This window comes from Micromesistius poutassou, assembly GCF_964030765.1.
Source record: "Micromesistius poutassou genome assembly, chromosome: 2".
Classification (NCBI taxonomy): Eukaryota; Metazoa; Chordata; class Actinopteri; order Gadiformes; family Gadidae; genus Micromesistius; species Micromesistius poutassou.
Genome location: NC_140272.1, coordinates 17,594,515 through 17,617,209, shown reverse-complemented (window position 1 = coordinate 17,617,209; position 22,695 = coordinate 17,594,515). Strand labels below are relative to the sequence as shown.

General features: G+C 40.5%; 2 protein-coding genes across 2 annotated transcripts; one reads left to right on the top strand and one right to left on the bottom strand.

Moving 5' to 3' along the window:
* Nucleotides 1-3,042: 3,042 nt before the first annotated feature.
* Nucleotides 3,043-5,070, bottom strand: tcta (T cell leukemia translocation altered). Its single transcript, XM_084464829.1, has 3 exons — nucleotides 4,767-5,070; nucleotides 4,618-4,669; nucleotides 3,043-4,466 (listed from the first exon to the last, which is right to left on the bottom strand). Exons 1-3 carry the CDS (start codon nucleotides 4,975-4,977, stop codon nucleotides 4,424-4,426), a joined length of 306 nt encoding a protein of 101 aa, XP_084320955.1. The 5' UTR covers nucleotides 4,978-5,070; the 3' UTR covers nucleotides 3,043-4,423.
* Nucleotides 5,071-6,742: 1,672 nt separating this feature from the next.
* On the top strand, nucleotides 6,743-14,547 carry alas1 (aminolevulinate, delta-, synthase 1). Its single transcript, XM_084464060.1, has 11 exons — nucleotides 6,743-6,936; nucleotides 7,777-8,019; nucleotides 8,279-8,458; nucleotides 9,992-10,135; nucleotides 10,292-10,511; nucleotides 10,882-11,066; nucleotides 11,313-11,492; nucleotides 11,646-11,810; nucleotides 12,963-13,231; nucleotides 13,651-13,813; nucleotides 14,229-14,547. The coding sequence occupies exons 2-11, from the start codon at nucleotides 7,812-7,814 to the stop codon at nucleotides 14,387-14,389; spliced, it is 1,875 nt and encodes a 624-aa protein (XP_084320186.1). The 5' UTR covers nucleotides 6,743-6,936; nucleotides 7,777-7,811; the 3' UTR covers nucleotides 14,390-14,547.
* The last annotated feature ends 8,148 nt before the right edge of the window (nucleotides 14,548-22,695 follow it).

The following is a 22,695-nucleotide window of genomic DNA, read 5'->3' as shown; positions in this document are numbered from 1 at the left end:
CATCCCGAATAACACAGTATGTGTTCAGTTTATTTTTAAATCCAGTGAATCCCTGCTGTGTAGGCTGGTTATTTGATATATAAAGTATGGGCCTCTAAGTAAAGTGGTAAATGTTACTGATCTTAGTCTGGTATTCGGTTCAGATGAACACAAGTCAGAGCACAGTGATGGAGAATCGCTTCATTGGGTTGCACCTTATCCCCTGTCTTGGGAGTGTTTACCTGCTCTCATTCCTTCAGCTGAACTTCCTGCAGAAAGGTTTTAGCCCTGGTGTAATGTTTCACTGAGATAAAATCTCCCTTTGTGTAAAGATTTAGTTGGTATATCCTCTCTGATTACTGACTTTTAACGTTTTTTTGAAAAAAACGAAACAACTACCTAGACAGAAACCAGTGTACACACATATCCAAACACAGAAACTGGCTGATAGGTGCAATGTCTTCCAAAGAGATCTAGGTATTTATTTTAGCTATTAGCTATATTAAATGACTTAAATAGGCCATAAAAAACATCAATCAATAACAAAAACGTAAACAATATTTAGCAGGATCTGTAGTATATTTAGTATGTCATTATTTTAAATATTAAAACTGTGGTGAATAATATATATATATATATATATATATATATATATGTGTGTATATATATATATATATATATATATGTTACATTCTGTAAATGTAGTACCAAAACAAATTTTTCATACCTCAATGCATATTATATTGATTGTTGACGACAGCAAATACTTCAAACTTAAGTATCACCAGTAACACCAGGGAGGATTTCTATGGCTGTACAGCTGCACTATGTCTGACAATTCTATCATGTGTGTTCTGCATGCATGTGTTTGCATGCATGTTGTAGCTCTGTGCTTTCACCCTTATGATAAACCCTAACAGAACTCACATAGCTGGCGTCCACCTCTATCAGTCCCTCTTCCTCGCTCTGGCTCTGGCTCTGGCTCTCGCTCTCACTCTCCGTAGAGCAGCCTTCAGGAAAACATTCAGCAGAGCGCTTCTCCCTCACAGGCTGCAGGAAATCTGCTGCTGTGGATTTCTGCAGGGATGCTATGGATAGAAGACACCCAGAGAATTTGAAGACACACGGTAAATAAAGACAACAGGTGCCTCCATAGTGTTGGGTTATTAAAGTAATTTGGTTACTTACCTCCCTGGTGGATGTATGTGATCATGAGCATTACGGTCAGCAGTTGGACAGCCATGTCTCTCTCCTGTCCAACTGTCTCTTGAGCTTCAGTGTGGTTACCCTGGCCGCCTATGCAATAATGCTTATTGCTAACTAGAGTTGCCACGCCCACTATCAGCCTGCTACCATGCTCCACTTAAAGGGACACAGTGTAAGACTTTAGACTACTCATGTCCATAGAGATGAATGACATATTTTTTGGTTATGTGAAATTATACTAAGTACTCAGTAAGTAACAACTAAGGTAGTTAAATGATACATATAACACAACATTTGCTTTGTATTAACACTCAAGGTGAATTGAGAAATGTTGCAGAAAGAAAAAGTCTTGCACAAAACTGATATTTATATTCTATAAGCTTGCGTGTGTGTTTGTGTATAGAATAAAGATAAGGACATATGTCCTTACAAAGAGTAAGGACATATAGATAGAACTAGCCAAGGTGAAAGTGAGGATATTAAGTTAGCTACTTCTCAAAAGGATGCTATGAGAATTTCCTCACAGATTCCCGAATATAAGGGGATACAACAGGGACACATCTGAATGAGGGGGTGGGCGTTGAATAGCTTATAACTCTAAAAGTGTATTCTTTGCTCATTTAATAATCTTCTAGGGCTTCAAATGTCAAATTTCTGCTCTTCGTTAATTGGATTTCAGTTTATTTGGCTATTAGATCAAAATGCTTTATTTAGACTGAAAGACCCAAATCCTGTTATACAATATGATTGTTTAACAATCATAATTAGATTTATAAAATGGCATGTCATGTTACCTAAATGGCAATGTGACTTCAGATCCTAACACTCAAGATAAAATAAGTGGATCACTGCTGGCTCAAGGGTTGCTATTGAAATATTTATCATACTTGTGTAAGGCAGAATGCTATTTATGTAGTTGGTTGGGAAACAATGTATATCACTGCCAAAAAGTAGTTTGGACACCAAATTACTATTCAGGCGACTATTTATTGATTTTGCTTTACTGAATTCCATGATCAGCAATCAAAATGTCACATTAAACAAATATTAAAAAAATGTAAAATAATGGAACCTCTTGATTGTCTTAAAGATTACGATAACCACGGTAATTTGGGCTGTATTTGTGTTTGCCTTCCTCAATTTGAGCCAACAAAAACAAAGCAAACATTTAGATGGCTGTAGTAGGACAATGTTGTGAGAGGTTGTGATATGAGGATAAGCCTACTGGTAAAGTTGGAAAGTGGGCATTTATATACACCTCCAGCATCCCCTCACTCTACAAACATTTGTAGGTAGAGTTTAGAGTCATTATGGTATAATATGGTAGTCTGTAAATGTTTTTGAATTTAGATTCATGGTATGATATGGTATGATGTGGTAGTGTGTAAATGTTTGTATATTCATGATAGGATATGGTAGGGTAAACGGTAGCCATTTGACTACCTTTAAGCGTTGCATCTATATACTTTAGTTATTCAGACTTCTCTATTGGCACTTACAGCTTGCCTTCTATTGTCCACAGAGTAAAACACCTCATTGAGATGGACCTCATTGCTATTACACAAAATAAAAATGTAATTCAGCCCCATACAAATTGTTTGTGTCCGTTAAGGCATGAAATAAATTGGAACATGAGATGAATTCAAGAAAAGTGGCATACTGTCCTACACATATTACTCAGTGTTGTGGTATTTTGCACCACGTCAATCGTTTCTGTATAAACTGTTATAAAAGAATATATAGGAATAAAGAGTCATCCAAACTTATAACAATTAGGCTAATTTATTTGAGTAATAAACATACAATAACATACAACAAACGTACAATAAAATACAACAAACAATAATCAGAGGCCTCAGATGGGAGTTCGCCATGCGTCTCTCTAATCTATTGCATTGGTTAATCAGATGGTAGTAACCAACAGATAAAACTCCTCATGTTATTTCCCCTTCATCATCCAAGCCCTGTTTCTCATTCCTTGTACAGTCCAGCCACCCTACCTGTTCCTAGTGTCATCTAACGTTAACCTTTGTGCCTTGGGTACACCGATCACAAGGGAGCAAGGATCCCCTTGTGCATTCTTCTCCTTGATGAGAACACAGGAAACCTGTCCTACAGGTAAATATAATTTGATTTGATCATTGACAGGAGGAGACGTAGCGGTGCCTTATCAGTTGGAGCCTTTGACCATTGGCCACCCCAAGGGTCAGTCAGGCATAATCAACAAATGGCAGTTAGAGAAACAATGTCAATATAAAATTTTCCCATTATAAGTGTGTGTGGATCGCATGTTTTCTGAATCTAGAATTGACCATTGCTGTAGTTGGTTGCTATACAACAGCATGGTTGCTATATAACAGCAACCATGGAGGACCAATTCATATCCAGGTAGGGGGAGCTATTCTAAATACGTTTTTGCCTTTTTTTTTTTAAATCTAGGAAGTCCTTTCATATATATTTGCTTCGTATAACCTTGTGCCAGCATAAGGCTAGATTATATAGGAGTCAATACAAATAATTAAAATGATCACTGTGTATCATTCTCTAGTTCTACTCAACAACTAGACAATGATTTATATTATATTGACGTTCCACATCTGAAGAAGGGTGATTCACGACACTTAGAATTCATGTTTTTATTATTTCAAATATTGTTGGATCACAACCAGTTTGTATAAATTCTCACATTGAATAGATTGGTTGCACTAATTGAAGTGCATGTTGGGCTCAAGAGTGTTGCCATAGTGGCCCCAGGTTTTGGCCCAGGATCAGTAATCAGGAGATCAACAACAATAATTGTGTATAAAAACAACCATGGTCTAGGTGGCACACTGACAGAGCTGGAGGGCATGCTGTAGTGCTGCATTGTCCAGCAAGAAAATAGCTGGAGCTGGATTGAGGCTCCTTCCCACAAGGCAACTTTTAAAGTTTGTGCCACCTTTGGCAGTAACCACTACATGACTTTGGGATCGGTCTTTCCTTGCCATCAGCCACACTTGCCACACTAGGTGGAAACATGCAGGGTTGTCACAGCCATGCAGGGTTGGGTGGCAACACTGTATGGTGGAATGTGTTGGGTACGAAATTGGTCAAACCCCATACACACACGTTGCTGTTGTAGTTGTCGTTACGAAGCTCAGTTGGTCCCATGGGTGCAAGCAAGGTAATTGCGGCTTATTGACAATGACCATTTAAGGGGTCATGCAATAAATAGTAGCATTAATAGGCCGACTGCTGGTTACTCCCGATGAGTCTTGACATCATCTTTTGCTGCACTTTGCCTAGTAGATAAAAACGTACACATAAGTACATGCCACGAGGGTTAGACACGTTAATGAAACAGGCATTCATATTTATGACGGGATACATAATTCACAGCTTTAAAATTTGCTTATAGGTCCCTATACCAATAGCCCGACTGAAGACGCCTACCATCCGCTTAGATGAGGTGCAGCATCAGGTGAGCCTCCGTTCTGTCCAGTACCTAAACAACAACTTACTGATTAAAATGTGGTATGTGTGCGTCGAAGTAAAGTGATGAAAACAATGCTAATGCGTCGATTAATGAGAGACACACGTACCTTGTCTGTAATACATATCATTCACTGTGTTGCCGTAGATTTTCCACGCGAAGTGGATTGCTATTAGGCTCAAAATTAACCAGCCAAGTAAGATTTTAAATATGGACACTCTCATGTCATTCGCAAGCCAGTCTTCAATAAACTCAGACAGAAACGAAACACAACTATCTGCCATGCGGGACAAGAACTCAAAATCCCACGACTCCTCCATCGTATTCGGTTATCTTGCCAGGCTAAACGCCATTCAATTCTTCGTGAAATGTACAACCATTATTATTTGTTGTTGGACCGGAGTACCACCAGAGCTACCCGTCTAAACCTTTGACTCTTCTTCTGTGACTTTCTAGGAATGGCATTACGTTTTTTTCTCCTGTTACTGCCACCTAGTGGCCATCAACACAGGCTGGGTGCATTTGATGACAAAGTGAAAATATATTTTTGGTGTATTAATTGGTATTCAACCTATTTCATTAATTGAATATAATACTTGCTTTTGATATTGATATTTGCTTGTGTTATGCATTGATATATTTTAGGTATTGTAGGTTAACCAGGATGCCTAAAGATTTCCAAAAACCCACTTGTCAGGTAACTGTGTGTGTGTGTGTGTGTGTGTGTGTGTGTGTGTGTGTGTGTGTGTGTGTGTGTGTGTGTGTGTGTGTGTGTGTGTGTGTGTGCACGTGTGCGTGTGTGTGTGTGTGTGTGTGTGTGTGTGTTCCAAAGTGGCTCATGGAATTGGATACTAAAAATGTCAAGGTTGGATGGCATCGCTGCAAACAACTAAGAGGACGTTCAGATTACTGCGACGGTGCGACCTTCTATCACAATTCCCGGAGAGCCCTATACTTGAAAATATAAGTCTTATCTGCTTGTATTACATGCTAATAAACTCACAAAAATGGCGCCTCTACAGACAACTTGGGTCAGACTCATCCTCTTTGTATCGAAATGCCTTTGGTTTCACAAATGGAGCTGCAACTTTCTCTCAAGAAGTCTGCAAAGCATTCGATTTTAACTTTTCAGAGGTATGCTTGAAATACTTCTTATTCCCATGTATAGGGCTATCCATGGAGGTCATTGCAACTAAGAGGCCCGGTTATGCAGAAATCATCTGTCTCTTGTGGCTAATGGATGGCAAACATTTTTGAAATAATATCCACCATCTCTTGGTATGATGATGAAACCCAAAGTTATTTACGTAAAGTTCTGGTCTAAATGCATTGTTATTAAAAACAACATTTTTAACCACAATGACTCAATATGCACGACACCAGTGGTGGGCAGGGGTCCGTGTTGACAGTGGCACGACACCAGGGCCCAGTTTTTACATTGGCTCGACACCAGGGGTCAGTGTAGACCACAAAGAACAGTTTGATAAGGGTTGTTAATGTTCATAGTAGCTATTGTGTATCTTTATTTGCGAATCAAAATCAGTCAGTATGCCCATAGAGAAATGGCATTCAACGCAATCCAAAAGCTAGGCGTACCGAACTTCTTTATTGTTGTTATTATTATTATTATTATTATTATTAGTATTAGTATTAGTATTAGTATTAGTATTAATATTATATAGAGGCACCGGCAGAAGACGCTATGGCTGCACTGCTCCTTTGGATTACATGTAGAGGTCACACGGGCACAGGTCACACAGGTCAACTTGTGCAATTACAATGAAGTTTAATTCGAATGTATTGCCATTATATCTATATAGGCTAATCGATCTATAACGAAACAATTATACCTAAAATGTGAGGTGAAATATAAACATTTAATGTAGGCATAGTCCGAGTGATGTTTTCTTTTTTTCATGTATAGCTTCCTTGCAAAAAAACTTACTCACTTCCGTCTGGGAATTTTACTTATTTATGCTGGTTGGGGCCCAAGTCGCGTGAAGAGGGACTGACGAACGGGTGGAGGCGGAGACATTTCCATGACGTGACCATGAATTTCTCGCGATAAGTGCGTGAAACTGGGATTTATAAACCCGGTTGCACGCTCAATAGCCCTGTCGTTCGTCCTCAGTGTAGGATAACGAAGTTATCTCTCTCATCGGATTTAGTGTTTAAAGATACTCTTTTAACACATTACATTTATTACTGTAACGATACAACATTTGTTACTTCAAGAAATCACCAAACGATTGTTCCTGTTTTAGCGAAGGTCATCCGAGGTAAGTGGCATAACGTTATTCACCTTTCCTTGCAGTCGTCTTCGTATAAGGTATCTTGGCTAACGTAAGGTTGGATGACCATAGGTCAACACACACTATTGACTAAAAGCGGTACTATGGGAATTCTAGGAACCCTAAATATATACACATCCTAGTGCGCAGGCAAGGTGAGCCCCCGCCGGTTGCGTGTATTAATATGGGCATGATGCGCGGCTATCTTTTTAGTTTCGCGGTGATATAACGTTAGCTAGAGGTGTGTTTGTTACTAACGCTAACCTCACTTGAGTCCCACATTTATTTCCGATGGAGGTAATTTATCCAACCAGTGATGTTACGCCTTTTCCATAGTCCCACTTACTGCCTATATAACTCCGGAAATGAGGATACCCGTAAGCAGACGTACATGTAAGGGTTGTGACATAATTTGTGAGGGGTGGGAGCAGACAGGCTGATTCCCAGAAATTCCCTGAAATTCCCCAAACTTGAGCTTTAAAACATTTGGGAATACTTTTCTAAAACAAAACGATTTTAGGTTCAGGTCTTTGATATTGAAGGACATGTCCTCAAGTACGGAACACACTTGTTGAAGGGCTTAAACATGTAACAGTACTGTTTACTCTTTTTGCCTGTAGCTCCAACCAAATGTTTCTCAAGGAATGTGTGTTTCCAACAGCCCCCAAAGCATAATGTATGGAAAACCTGTTTGTTTTAGTAGTTTTTCAAATATTGTATCTGTCTAGTATTTGATCAATTATCCCAGTTCTCTGCTTAATACTGTTTTCTAAAATCACAATCCACATTTATTTATATTTTACCCCTTTTTTTTCTTCATGTCTTTAGGGTCGTGGACAATCACGTCAAGTTTGTAACTGAATATGGATGTGGTAGTGCGCCGTTGTCCGTTCCTCTCCCGCGTTCCCCAGGCCTTCTTCCAGCAGGCCAGGAAATCTCTGGTTGTGTATGCCCAGAAATGCCCGATCATGATGGATCTGGCCTCCAAGCCACTAGCCCCATCGGTGGTTCGGTCCATGTGTTCATCCACTTCCCACCTGACCACCGAGATTGTCGTGGCTGCAAGTGAAGGTAAAAATAAGGGGAGTTTTTCCTTGGTGCCGTAATCCCTGCTAGCTACAACGACCAAAAACAGGGTTGTATGGAACGACCACATTGTTTGTGAACAAATTAAGAAATTCATTTGCATAGATTCGGAAATCTGATATTGACCTAATATCTGACCCGATCTATCCATTATCCTAAAAGATCCAACAGAAAAAAAGGTTTTGCATTCAAATAATCAAGTAATTCAGTTCTTGCTCTAACTCTTCTCTTGACCTGCTTCCAGGCTCCAAGCCGGCCAAGAGCTCCTTACCTGCAGGCCACCCAATGCCACCCCCTGGCCAGGCAGCAGGCACCAAATGCCCATTCCTCGCTGCAGAGATGGGGCAGAAGAACAGCAGTGTGGTCCGTGAAGTCAGCATGGAGCTTCAGGAAGATGTGGAGGAAGTCCGCACTTTGCAAAAGGGTGAGAACCTTAGTTATCATTAAGTTTCCGTCTGACTAACGACTTGTTTTTTTTTTTAGCCGACCAAAAGCAATCTACCCTGACTATTAGTCAACTAGACACTAGTTTTTATTTACTGTAATGTATTCCTTAACTTTGTTAAGAAATGGTCCCGGCCATACACCATGAATTATTTGTAGGTCTGTCAAACTATTTTTTTTCTTAATAGTTTTGGTGAATTAACTCGTTATTAATCACACTTTTAAAATTCTATTTTTAATCCACTCCAATTGAAGTTAAATGAGATTATCAAATGGAATGACACATTATCATTCATACAAAATGTAAAAAAACTAGACCAAGTGATCTTGAGGGACTTTTATTGTCTCATTCAGTGTGGGTTGAATATGAAACTTACGGAACACCACAGATTTGGGAATTGTAAACAGGCAGTTAATTAGTACAATTGTAAAGTGTAGTTAAATTCAAATAAGTAGCAGCACATATTTGGGAATTGTCACTTACTGCAATTGTAATCAGGCAGTCACTTACTGCAAGTGTAATTGAATGTAAAGTAAGGCCCTGTCCACACTAACCCGGGTAAATATAAAAACACACATTCGCTTTGAAAACGATCTCTGTCCACACTATCGTTTTCATATCGTTTACGGAATGTTTTGCATCCACGTTCCACACTGAAATTATTTTGATAAACAGTTGTCGTCATGGTAACGCGACTCCCGCCATGCCTCTCTGTTAAGATTACAGGCGCGTGATCAGCTGATCGTTGCAGTTGATCAGCTGGCTTATCATTTTCACTCGCAAGCAAAAATATGGCTCAAACCAAAAGCACAAAGGCAAGTTTTTTTTTTTTTTTTTAGAAACGCCGCTCCAAGTACGGTTTGAACTGGCGTCTTTGCTTTTTTTTTTCCCCCCATCGCTTAAGCACAGCAAGTACGAATATGTATGACACAGTATGCCCAGTTGTAACTGAAGATACATAAGTATACATAAGTAATAACATTGCACAGAGAAATCATCATTTCCATTTCACCTGACATTTTTGTTTAGATGAGCGTCTTGGTCTCGAGCGCAAGCTTGCGGCAGTGTCATGGCAACCGAACGTCATTGTTTCTAAAAGCCTCCGTCTACCCTGACCACACTACAACGCAAACCCAGAGTTTTCACATTTATCCACCTCAGCGCCCGTTTTTGAAAAGCATCGTTTTCAGCGTCGGAATTCGCCATTCTAATGTGGACGGAAGGGCTAAACGGATAAATATTCATGTGTTTGTAGATTTACCTGGGTTAGTGTGGACAGGGCCTAAGTGGAACTAAAAACAAATGATTTCTGATATGAATGTTGACATTCAGTGGGCAAAACGTTTTAAAATCACAGGGAAAAAAAGTCAATTTTAAAATAAGATTGCATTAACGCGTTATTAACTCGCCAATCTTGACAGCCCTAATTATTTGATAAAGTGGTTTTCTTTGATGTCCCCTATATTTATCTGTTTCTATGCTCATTGCTCTTGTTGTCGTCGTGTGTTCTAGATGTTTCCCGCGGCCAATTACAGGAGCAGTCTCTGACGGGCCCCTCCAAGCCGGACAGTGGCAGCTATGGCTCTCTGATGGCGACACTCATGAGACAACGGCCCAAAGGGGTCTCACACCTGCTGCAGGATAACCTGCCAAGCTGTACGTTTTTTTTTGTCTGTCTTTCTCACTACACAACTACACAATCTTTAAAATTGGTTTGGAGTAATCTTTTCTTTAATAGTTCTGAGGAGGCTGATGAATACAAAATATTATTAAGCCATATTATCTTCATATTGCCATTTCCCCTCGCCACAGTCTCCAGCTTCCAGTACGATGAGTTCTTTGAGAAGAAGATCGAGGAGAAGAAGAACGACCACACCTACCGTGTGTTCAAGACGGTCAACCGGCTGGCCCAGTCGTTCCCCATGGCCAACGACTACACCGCCTCTCTGGAGGACAAGAGGGACGTGTCCGTGTGGTGTAGCAACGACTACCTGGGCATGAGTCGACACCCGCACGTAACCAAGTCCATATTGTGAGTGTCAAAAGGTGGTGTTTTTGTTGTCTAGGCCTGTTGGCGCTCGCCCGGACTGGTAATCAGCTCCCCATCGACAGTAACACCTCAGTAGTGATAACAAAAACAACAACGTGTGTTTTTGATTGCTATATTTGCTTGACATATAAAACATATGTTTTTAACGCTACTGAATAGGTTAAGTGTTTTTTTGTTGTTTTTTATAGTGTCACTCTAATTGCTATTTCCAATATAACTCCCTGATTAAAAAAAAAAAAAAAAAGAAATGTCACAAAAACCTCTCCTTCCACTTTGACCCTATCCCGTTGACCAACTCCAACCGGTTGAGCTTGTTCTAAACCTAACCGAATCGTCTCTCTCGTGTTGCCAGGGAGACGTTGCACAAGCACGGCTCCGGGGCCGGGGGCACTCGGAACATCTCCGGGACCAGCAAGTTCCACGTGGAGCTGGAGAAGGAGCTGGCCGACCTCCACCGGAAGGACGCTGCGCTGCTCTTCACCTCCTGCTTCGTGGCCAATGATTCAACGCTCTTCACCCTGGCCAAGATGCTACCTGGTCAGTAGCGATACTTAGCCAAGTCTTCAAAGAGACGAGTGCACGCATAGCATACTTCCAACAGGCCCTTGAGCCTGCCTTGTCAGAAGTCGAGATCTACGTCCCTCTTTGTGTTTATTTAAATCCAGTTTCGGCCAAATCCTACTCACTGTTTATTCATTACAGGTGGACAATGGAACCATTTGTCCGGTAGAAACCTGAATCTCCGGTAATCAAGTCACCCCCGTCCTCCTCTTTCCTTTCCAGGTTGTGAGATCTACTCGGACGCAGGGAACCACGCCTCGATGATCATGGGCATCCGGAACAGCGGGGCTAAGAAGTTCATCTTCCGCCACAACGACGTGGGCCACCTGAGGGAGCTTCTGCGGAAGGGAGACCCCACCAAGCCCAAGATAGTGGCTTTCGAGACCGTGCACTCCATGGACGGTGGGTGGAGGAGTTTGTGTTCAGGTCAAATCTAACGTTGTGGTAAATCTCAGCTTGTGTGGAAACAAAAAGGCTATTGTCATTGTTGAGCCACTTTTGCTCCATTAGGAAAAGGAAAGTCATATCAATGTGTTTCGTCTCGCTGCGCAACAGGGGCCGTGTGTCCGCTGGAGGAGATGTGCGACGTTGCGCACGAGTTTGGCGCCCTGAACTTCGTGGACGAGGTCCACGCCGTGGGGCTGTACGGCGCGCGTGGCGGCGGCATCGGGGACCGCGACGGCGTCATGCACAAAATGGACATCATCTCCGGCACTCTGGGTGAGCCTCTGCTCAGACTGAGCGCTTTTCAGGGCCAAGTCTCACAATATTATAATGTACACTCGGTGTACACTTGCACTGCATCTTTTATTAGCGTAGTGTACTTATTGTGGTCCGAAGAAAATGGGTTAATCACTGAGCTGGTAACCCAGTCCATGTTGCGTGTTGAGAAACTCAAGCAGCCAAACAACCTGATCTCGCTATTATGCTGGGGATTTAGCCCTGCTTCTGTCACTCAATACACCCGAGCTCTGTGTGAAGCTCCGCTCCTGCAGGGGCTCTTCCCCTGTTGCTAGGAGACCGGGAGCTGCTGTTCCACTGTTATTGAATTACCCTCTGCCCGAAAGCGTCTGTTAAACCCAGATGGAGATTTATCAGGCCTGAAATCCAGGGTCCAAATTAATGTTTTGATTTTTACCTGCCAGAGTGAAAAAAATAATCCCCAGCCAAGCAATTGTTTGAATAGGTTACTCTCAATTGTTGTACCTGCCAAATGGTCAAATATATCAGCCATTGGCTGGAAGCAGGTGTTGATTTTGTCCCCTGCCTGCAGCTCTAGAACTAAGTACTGTGTGACTATACCGCCCACAGAGGGCTTGGTGGGGAAAAGGCCGTTGGACTAGCCCGCACACGTTATTTCAACCTCTGTCACAGATTATCCTAGGATACTGTGTGTATACTGGGAGAACACAGTGGTTATTATCAAACTAGTGGTGTTTCCTATTGTGTCCTTCTTTCAACCCAGGTAGCTCGTTAGCATTTAATATGACCAAACAGGGTGTCAAGGTGACGTAATTACCGGGTATGCTGCATAGTGATGTCAAAGTGTCTGTGATTACAAAGGAATGTTAAGAGAACTAGTCACCACCCTGGGTAATTCCACTATTGCCAAGCTCCACGATGAGTCATGCTATTCGGTAAAGCAAGGCACAATGGCCTCCATTGCCAAAATTTGAATGTGACCAAAACTTTTAGTTATTTATAATAATTTTAAATACAGCCTCTTTCAAACACATTGTGTGTTGGCCCTGGCAACAGCATAAATCTGTGTTTGCGTCCATATCTCCCGCTCCATATCTCCCATACCCCCCCCCCCCCCCGTCGGCACATCACTCAAGAGAAACCTCTCTCCCCTGTTCCTTCTCCGTCCAGGCAAAGCGTTCGGCTGTGTCGGCGGCTACATCGCCAGCACAGAGGCCCTGGTGGACGCCGTGCGCTCCTATGCCGCCGGCTTCATCTTCACCACCTCCCTGCCCCCCATGCTGCTGGCCGGCGCCCGCAAGTCCATCCAGACGCTGAAGGGAGCGGAGGGCGTGGGGCTGCGGCGCAAGCACCAGCGCAACGTCAAGCTGCTGAGGCAGATGCTGATGGACTCGGGGCTGCCGGTGGTGCACTGCCCCAGCCACATCATCCCCGTGCGGGTAAGAGCCTCCACGAGTCCAGGAGCCGAACAACGTGTGTGTGTGTGTGTGTGTGTGTGTGTGTGTGTGTGTGTGTGTGTGTGTGTGTGTACAAAATTTCCACCTTGCCAACGTTTGGACAACCAATGCGAACACAGGATTTCTGGGGCATTACTGGCGGTCACGACCAGAGATAGAAAGCGGCAGAGAATTGTATTTATTTTCTTCAACGTATTGAAATTGCAAACATTGTTCCTGGATGTGATGATGAATATAAAATGGATAAAGATTGAGTCGTCTTTTACGTATTTTGGTCCAACACAGAAGAGCAGCCAATGTAGTCATGCCGTTTGCAACCACACCTAGATTCTTATGTGATTTATGTGGATCCACAACACTCGCACTCCTCTCACCGCCGCGTGTGTGTGTGTCCTGGACAGGTGTCTGACGCGGAGAAGAACACGGAGGTGTGTGACATCATGATGAGTCGCTACAACATCTACGTGCAGGCCATCAACTACCCCACGGTTGCCCGCGGGGAAGAGCTCCTGCGCATCGCCCCCACCCCGCACCACACCCCCCAGATGATGAACTACTTTGTCGGTACGGCAGCACCGGGTGTCTTTCTACCGGGGTTCGCTCGAGCTCCGCGTCTATGACCTCGTCAATGATTACATGTGGTGTATAAGTCTGGCTACTGTTGGGATACCTTTTGATGATGATTTAAGATCCAAGCCCTGATTCAACCTATTCAGTCATTTAACAGACTCCTTTTATCCAATGCAACTCACTTGGTGTTTATTTTATTTTGAGATGTTAATCAGTAATGTGCTGGTAGGAGTTGATCCAAGCCGTACACTAGGGACTTTGGAGATGTAACCAAGAATCTATTACAGTGTTTGACTGGGAGTCACGCCCTAACCACCGGACTATCCTGCCATATTTCCTTCTCGTTATTTTGTTGTTGTGGTAAAAACCCCATGAGTAATTCTCTCTGTCTGTCTCCTGGGCGTTACAGAGAAGCTGGTGCAGACCTGGAAGGAGGCGGGCCTGGAGCTGAAGCCCCACTCCACAGCGGAGTGCAACTTCTGCCAGCAGCCCCTGCACTTTGAGGTGATGAGTGAGAGGGAGAAGTCGTACTTCAGTGGGCTCAGCCACCCCATCTCCGCCTGCGCCTGACCGGGCGACGTGCCCGACGACGGCTCCACTCATTCCTTGTCAGTCATCTAAATATATAATTGTCTCCTGAGTTGTATTTCAGATGAAGAATTTAAAGATGTTCTATGGTATATTATCTATATGCTCTATATTATAAAATAAAGGTGACATGATCTGCATTCTTGGTGTCTGGGTATTTTGTACTTTGATAAATATTTAATTTTGACTTTTCTTGAGTTTCTTTTGATTACAAGTCATGGTATGTTGTTTGGGGTTTAGAAAGGGTTAGATGTTTTTTTCATTGGAAAACTATAAGCGACACGCCTCTAGCTTTGGCATGATTAGACGGCTGACCTTAAACAAACTTCAATCTAACCAGTAAGGGGAGTCTTTGTCTGTCCTTCGATTTTCTCCAACGCTGTTCATCCTATAGACTTTACACTTGGTGGGTGTATTATTGTATGGCAGTGTTGAGGTGTGAAGTTGTTGGGATTAGTGGGTCTAGATAAAGCTGCATTACCAGAGGCTAAGCCAGCAACCATTGCATGTTTTGAACAGCCATTGCACTATTAATAAGGACTTGTGACTTGTGTAAAATCCTGTTAATATGGTATAGGGATAGTGGGGTAAGATGACCCACCACCTGTATTAAGGCAACTGTACTCATTTGTCATTTGACCATCAATGCTGGAAGCACCCATAATGTATACCTGGCTGTGATGGATGTGGTAAAGTTGTTTTTTGGTTGTCACAAGTAAGTTTGTAACATCAGGTGTATTGACCGCTATGTCAAAGCAAATTTATCCAAGCCAAAAAATAAATTACTTGAAATGAATTTAAGAATAATTTAGCTAAAGATAAGCCTGAATTGTTCAACTAGGCAGTGTTTTCCAAAGTGGTGGCTGAGTTGAGCCAGTCATTCAACTTACCCCACCGTGATGCACTGAAGTTAAGTCTCTGAAGTGTAAAGTGGTATTTCAAAGTAGTATTAAACAAATTAGTTTTTTTTAAATATTTTAAACATTGTAGAAAAGCTATCATGCCAAGAAAGAGAAAAAAAAGGATATGGAGAGACCAGCCACTGATGTCCAGGGTGAAAATCCATCAGAGAAGGCAAAATACAGAAATATTGACAGGTTTTATGTTGTTTAAAGTTACCTTAAGCAAATAAATAAGACTATTTGGAAAAGGAAAATGCATTCAACCTGAAAAAGTAAATTGGTCAATTTAGCCCCAGATGGTTCAACCCCAGATGGTTAACCCTAGGCTGGGGCAAGTTGAGCCACAACACCACTTTTTGTTGAGAAGTCATATTTTCACAGACCTATGTCATAGATGCATTGTTAGAATTTTGATTGAAAGGGGACATCCTGAAATAAAGGTAGACGTTCCCATTTTACTACTTAAAAATGGACTCATCTTACCCCACTCTCCCCTACAGGATACTCGATGATGGCCCATTTTATGTAACATGCTGGCATGTTTACCATTGACCTTGAGTCGCATATCCATATAAGGTGCCGTGTGACCTAGACCAGGCTAGGCCATTTAACCCCACTTTGAATCACAAGCAGTTAAGACTGGAGCATGAGAAAAAGTTGCATCTTTCAAATCACAGTCTTGGTAACCTGGTCGTTTATTCCATTGACCCAGTTTTGTTAATGAGACGGACAAATGTAGATGTATTTTCTCTGGTGCTTATCCATTGGGGAAAATGTATTGTTTTACCGTGGAGCTATTTTCAATTTTTTTTCTAAACAAATGTCTATGTAAACCTCTGTGTACTATCATCACTTTTATTAGGTCTGATAAAAGGTTGAACATATTTGCTCAAGAGAAACCGGGGTTAATCTCAGGGCACTTCCAGATTAAGTAATTCCCTCTACCAGTTTGTTTGTGGCAGTGCTTTCAAATACACTATTCTCTGCTTGTTTGTCCCGCCCAGAGGATCAAAAGGGAAACATGTTTGTTACATAAAAGGTAAATTGATACCCTGAGAGCTAAGCTTTGCCCCCATTTAACTAAAGAGGTCGAAAATAGTAAACACACTTTCTTCAAGTGCAGACCTTGGATGTGATGCTTTCTGCATCTCAGAATGGCTGCGTCTCACAATGTTGTTTCTCAAGAGTGCCAACTGCTTTATATCGTTAATTTCGCCATTGTGTGTAAAATGGTGCTCCGGTATGAACACATATCACGTGTTTATTACAGAAGACTTCTGTGTGTTGTCTACAATTGTCTACAATGTCTACAATTGTGTGGTTGGGTGAGGTGTTGGGTTAAGAGAAAGAGAGGCGGAGAGAGAGAGAGAGAGAGAGAGAGAGGGAGAGAGAGAGAGAGAGAGAGAGAGAGAGAGAGAGAGAGAGAGAGAGAGTAACCTTTTTAACCTTTTCAGTAACCTTACCTTCTTAAGATTGCATCAATCTTGATTATATTTGTAGGGTTTGTTGTGATATTGATATCAGCAGCCAATTAGTTAGTGCTATTATGTTATTATGAATATAATACCCTTAATGACATCGACAACCCCAAACTAGTTTTGGGATTTTTTCTATGTATTGTCCAAGAACAACAATAATAAATGAGTGGTAAGAATATATATTCTATAATAAGTATATTAGTTACACAATATATTGACAATTCTACTTTCATAAAAACCTAATGATACTGACATTCATATACAACTGTAAAGCCCATGATTAATAGGGGATGAAATATCAGAGGTGGGGCTATAGAACAATGCAACGTGTCCCACTGCATTTATATTTACGTTACAGGGACATACACGAGTTAACACTGGGGGTGAAGAAGAAGTACTACAAACTAAAATGAGTTCTCTGCATTTGACCCATCACTAGCTGCAGCGCTAGTAGTATTTGACTATCACTAGCTGCAGAACTAGGAGCATGTGACCCATCACTAGCTGCAGAACTAGGAACATTTGACCATCACTAGTTGCAGAACTAGGAGCATTAGACCATCACTAGCTGCAGAACTAGGAACATGTGTATATTGCTGTTGCCATTGTCAAGTGCACATCAGCAGTATTAACCTAACAGTACAACTTTATGGTCTTGATGGTGTGGAGGAAACTGGAGCAACCGGAAGAAACACAGGACTTCTCTGTCTCAGATTTCTTGCTAAATGTCTACAACCTTGACAGTTGACTGTCACCTTGTCTAATATTGGGGCGTGTGTTATTTCTGAAATAATAAGTATGATGGCTATAATGTACAAAATGTGTGGTTGAATTGGTTTACTTTACACTAGTCCAAGATCACACAACAAGGAATTACTCTTAATTATTATATACTATATATATAAAAAACGTGTATTATTTCAACAAGCTTTCAGAGATAAGTCTTTATTGCAGCTGGTTTTGTAAAACAATGACTGTCTTGTTAGAAGTGCAGTCTCATCTTTAAATGAATGATGATTTGTCCATGAAATGCCGTGTGACTCTGCAGAGATCTCTGTCTTGCCTTGTCTATCCTCTGTGCAGAATTAGAGCACAGAAATTATATTTCTATTTTGTGTCATTGTTACTCCATCATTAATTCTCCTATGGCCACAAAATCATGAACTGAAATAATCACCTTCTTCACACGGTGCAGCTGTGCAGCTGTAGTCAAACTTTGAAATGAAATGATGTGAAATCCCTGTTCTATCATAAGCATATCTGCGTGGGGATCATTGAACACTGCACTCATTGTGAGCTCTGCTTTCACCATCAAGGTCCAGATATGTTCTCGTCCTTGGGGCCTTCCCCCCGGAATGTTGGTTGTGACCATTTCATATGCACAGCAGGATCAAAGAGACCTGCATGGCACCACACACACACACACACACACACACACACACACACACACACACACACACACACACACACACACACATGCAAACACACACACACACACACACACCCAGCACTGCTTATCTAAGAGCCAGTTAGTTTCATTCGGATCACTAAACATCCAATGTGCATTTAAAGGCCTCTATTGAGACCCATTGAATTCCCCTGCGTTTGAGGAAGGATTCAACGGTTATTGCATCTGTGATTACTTCATTGTTGCTTGTTTCCTTGTGGTGATAGTGGTAGGGAACCTTTCTCACAAGAGACAAGTCCATTTTTTGTTTCACATTGTGTCACATTTTGCAACAATAGATCATTTCAAAAGACCGCCTGTATTTTCAACCCTACCTGTCTAGTGACCTTTCTGTAGGAAACAAAGCAGACATGGACTATAGCACCCAACGCATGAATAGTTTTATTTCCTCTTCATGCTTTCGGCAACACACAATAATCCACTTTCTTCTCAGTTTGTTAATGTGTTACCCTCTTTGCTTGGCCGTAAAGTGAAATTTACTTTTCTTTTTTTCAAGTATTTCTGTGTGGTTAGAATTGCCAACATTTTGGTGACACACTTCGTGCTTGTCTTCCTGTGGTGTCTGTCTTCAAATGATCTTTTCAGTCTCATTCTCATTCTCTCACTCTTCCTGCTATCAATATAAAGTTGGAAGATTACTCTGTTTACAGGCAGTTCACTTTTCTCTGCTTGCATCCCCCTCCCTTTAGCCCAATACAATTCAATACTCACAGAAACAAATAGCACCAAATGAAACATTGATAAGGACATTCTATTGGATAGAAGGGCGTTCCTACCTTATGGGTCCAAGTTGAGGGAGGAAGTACAATGGTTCATAAAATATTTTAAGAATTTCTTTATTCTTATCAAATGTTTATCAACAATGTTCACCTCTTCCTCAAAGCAAGATGAATCATACAAACGTGAAAAGTTATGTTTGGAGTGGACAGGCTTTTATATATGAAGTTGCATATCATATGAATTTCTACAATTGTAAATCAAACACTTGTTTTGCCTGATGATGATTCCAATTATTTGAGCCTCGGGTTGCAAGTTAAATGTGTGCTTGGCCAGAGTCCTTGCAGCTGAACCTTCCTCCCAATAGCCTCTGGTATCTTGAGGCCAGGAGCGGCACTCCCAGTCCCCACACACCAGCGGGGTTACAGCTGCCAAGGAGAACCATAGGGGAAGGTCGTTAAAACCAGGGCGCTGCTGGAAAGGACTACTGCTAATTATTATTTCTTTGTGTTGTTGTATGACATTTTTGGCATCATGGCACAATATATGTTGGCTGTGCACGGGGAGGCATCTGATTGGCTACAGAGAGTTCCTTGTTGAAAAAAATGCATTCGTGAATCCAGCCACGTCAGGAGAGTCTCAAAAATCCACATATAAATACAGACCAGTTAACACACAAATGCAAACAAGTTCACAAATGAAAAGCGTCTTGTAAATTCAAGTTCAACAGTTTGTATATAAATGTAACAACATCCAACTGCATTTTTGATGAAAATTGCAAATATATTTTTAATTCATATATTTATGGATTTATATTACATTTATTTAAAACAAGACACATTTGTGTGTGGATCAGAAATGTGTTTGTGAAACTTATTTTTGTTTATGGATTTATTTTACATTTATACATACCGATATCCATTTGTGCGTGCATTGAAATGTATTTGTGAGAAGAGAGTCATTTATATATAAATCCTTATCTGTGCATTCACTATTAATGAGACTGAACTGACCCCATAGGTGAGCGACTCTGCGGTCCTGACATCAGCAGGGAGCTCGTTCCACCACTGTTGTCCCAAGATAGAGAAGAGTTGTGATTTAGCTGATCGGCCTTCCTTGTTCCTGCAAACACACACGACGACGCTGCTACATATTTGTGATGCAAGAATGCATCACATATATATTATATAAATATTTAGTATATACCTATATTGGCTGCTGCAGTTGTACATGTTAACTAGTTGGTAAAATATTACAATTCATTAAGTTCATTAATTACCGTTCATTAACATTAGTTCATGCAATAATACGTATTATTATTATAAAGAAATAGCATAGAGAGTCAGGGTAAGTCGCTTATGATAGACCCTTACCCTTTTAAATAATGTAGAAATGAATACCTTAGTTTAAATTAACACCCACTGTTGTGCAAGTTCACACTTCACAGTTCATACAAAAGAAAATGAATATATTCACATTCATAGTTCACCAATTCATGTTACGTTTAGTTCAAAGTTCATAGAAAAATGAACTTGTTCAATGAACTAGTTCATGCACTGTTAACACCATTACATTAACATGATCACCATTAGTAAACATGAACACATTAGTAAATGATTAGTAGACCATTAGTTAACTGTTAATCAACTGTTAGTTAATTGTTGATTAACGTTTATTACTGAATTAACCAATGTTAATGATTGGTTCATGGTTCATTAACGTACCATTATTGTAAAGTTTTACCAACTAGTTTAACTAGTATTGTAAGAATATAACTAGCAGTTTGATAACTGTTAATGTAAAACAAATAATGTAATCCTGTCTTCCATTCTTGCATCACAAATATGTAACAGCATTGCCGTGTGTGTTTGCTGAACCATGAATAAGGAAGGCCAAATAGTCTGAGGCAAACAGAACAATGCTTGGTACTTCACTGGTCAAACCAGACTTTCTGGGAAGTCGCTAAGGTGTCATGTAGCCTGCAGTGTTCGTGTCCAACGTCATTATCTTAAACTAAGACATTCTCAATTAGTCAAATTCAAATTTAAGATAATGAATAATGTATAGTAAACGTACTAAAAAATACAAATCATGCAACTGTAAGTAGGCCTAAGGGGAAGAGGAGGCGTTTCCTGGTTTGGATTTCTGAGTGGCCTCCCTATTGAAGGTCTGCTGATAGTATCAAGGTCCATAAACACAGTGGAGTCACGGCATGCGTGCTTACAGTTTTATAGGCAAAGACAACATGGAGCACATCAACCAACATTACTCGGCCAATGAACATGGAAACATTAGAAAATGGGTTTCAATATGTATTTTGATACGTTATTTTAGTACAATCTATTCCTTTATCTTGTTGTATAGGCCTATGTATGTGACTCCCAATTTGTGTTTAATTTGAGTAAACCAATAAATAATTGATGAATGATTGATTGAATAGAAAGACTCTATAGGTTATCTAAACCAGTGCACTTATATGCCTTTGCCTCTTTTTGAATGTTATTAGAATAATTAGAAGCACAACTTATTATATTTTTTACAATATGTCTGAGACCAAATATATTCTGTCACAATTATGCAGATGAGCATTCGATAAACAAAGTAATTTATTTAATGTATTGTCTCTTTTATGCGTTTGTCTGCCATGAACTTCTCCTGAACTGCTCAAGAAGAAGTGTTAACATTTCCTGAAGATTTGATCTAAAATCTATTACAGAAAGGATAACTTTTATTGTAGCCTGTATACAACAAATGACCAAGTAGACCATCTGTCACACAGTTATGCAGGGTTTCCCTGAAAGATGACGTTTTCAAGAGTTTTTTGGGGTATTTATTTGACAGAAGTAAACACTGTGACATATGTTGTGCACCTGTACTTCTTAAGTAGCTGTAATAGTTACATATATATACACATATACATGCTACAAATAACATTCATTAACAGCTACAATAGTTACATATATCCAATAGTTATAATACTTAGATATAACAGCTATTCTATATATATGTAACAGTTACAATAGCTATATATTATAGTTAAAATAGTTAGTTGCAAATATAACAACTGTATACGTATAACAGCTATAATATTGAAATATATCATAATTGCAATATATATAACAGTTATTATGGTTGCATATATATACACCAGCTATACTAGTTATATATAGCAGTTATAATAGTTACATACACCTTATAGCTACAATAGCTGCATTTATTTAGCTGTTATAATAGTTACATGTACAGTATATTAGGGCTGTCAAACTATTTAAAAAAAATGTTGCGATTAATCACAGTATTGGTGAGTTAACTCTGGGATAGTTTTTTCTGTGTTTGCAGAGAATACACCTTTGGGCATATTGACCTGTGGGGGACAATATTGGGATCGTTTTTTCTGTGTTTGAAGAGAATACAACAGTTGGCATATTCACCTGTGGAGGACAATGTTTTAGTTATGAAGACGGCCTAACCAGCAACCATACACAACAACTCCAGATGCCACACTATTTAATTGTGGCCAATTAGTTTTACTACAACCAGTAAATGTAAGTACAGTAAATGGAATGTATCACCATTTCCTGGTACAAACATAAATATTTTGCTCTCCAAAATGTCACTGTGAGGCGCTCTAAAAATAGCAGCCATAGTTTTCTTTGTTTTTGGAATGCATTCAAGTCATGTTGTTGACAAGACTGCTCCTAAAGCAGCTCAGTGTAAGGGCAT

Coding starts and splice junctions, on each gene's coding strand:
- tcta (XM_084464829.1), bottom strand. CDS start 4,977: ATGGAGGAGTCGTGGGATTTTGAGTTCTTGTCCCGCATGGCAGATAGT. Junction 4,670..4,766: donor TGATATGTATTACAGACAAG/GTACGTGTGTCT, acceptor GTTGTTGTTTAG/GTACTGGACAGAACGGAGGC. Junction 4,467..4,617: donor GCACCTCATCTAAGCGGATG/GTAGGCGTCTTC, acceptor TTTATCTACTAG/GCAAAGTGCAGCAAAAGATG.
- alas1 (XM_084464060.1), top strand. CDS start 7,812: ATGGATGTGGTAGTGCGCCGTTGTCCGTTCCTCTCCCGCGTTCCCCAG. Junction 8,020..8,278: donor TGTCGTGGCTGCAAGTGAAG/GTAAAAATAAGG, acceptor ACCTGCTTCCAG/GCTCCAAGCCGGCCAAGAGC. Junction 8,459..9,991: donor AGTCCGCACTTTGCAAAAGG/GTGAGAACCTTA, acceptor CGTGTGTTCTAG/ATGTTTCCCGCGGCCAATTA.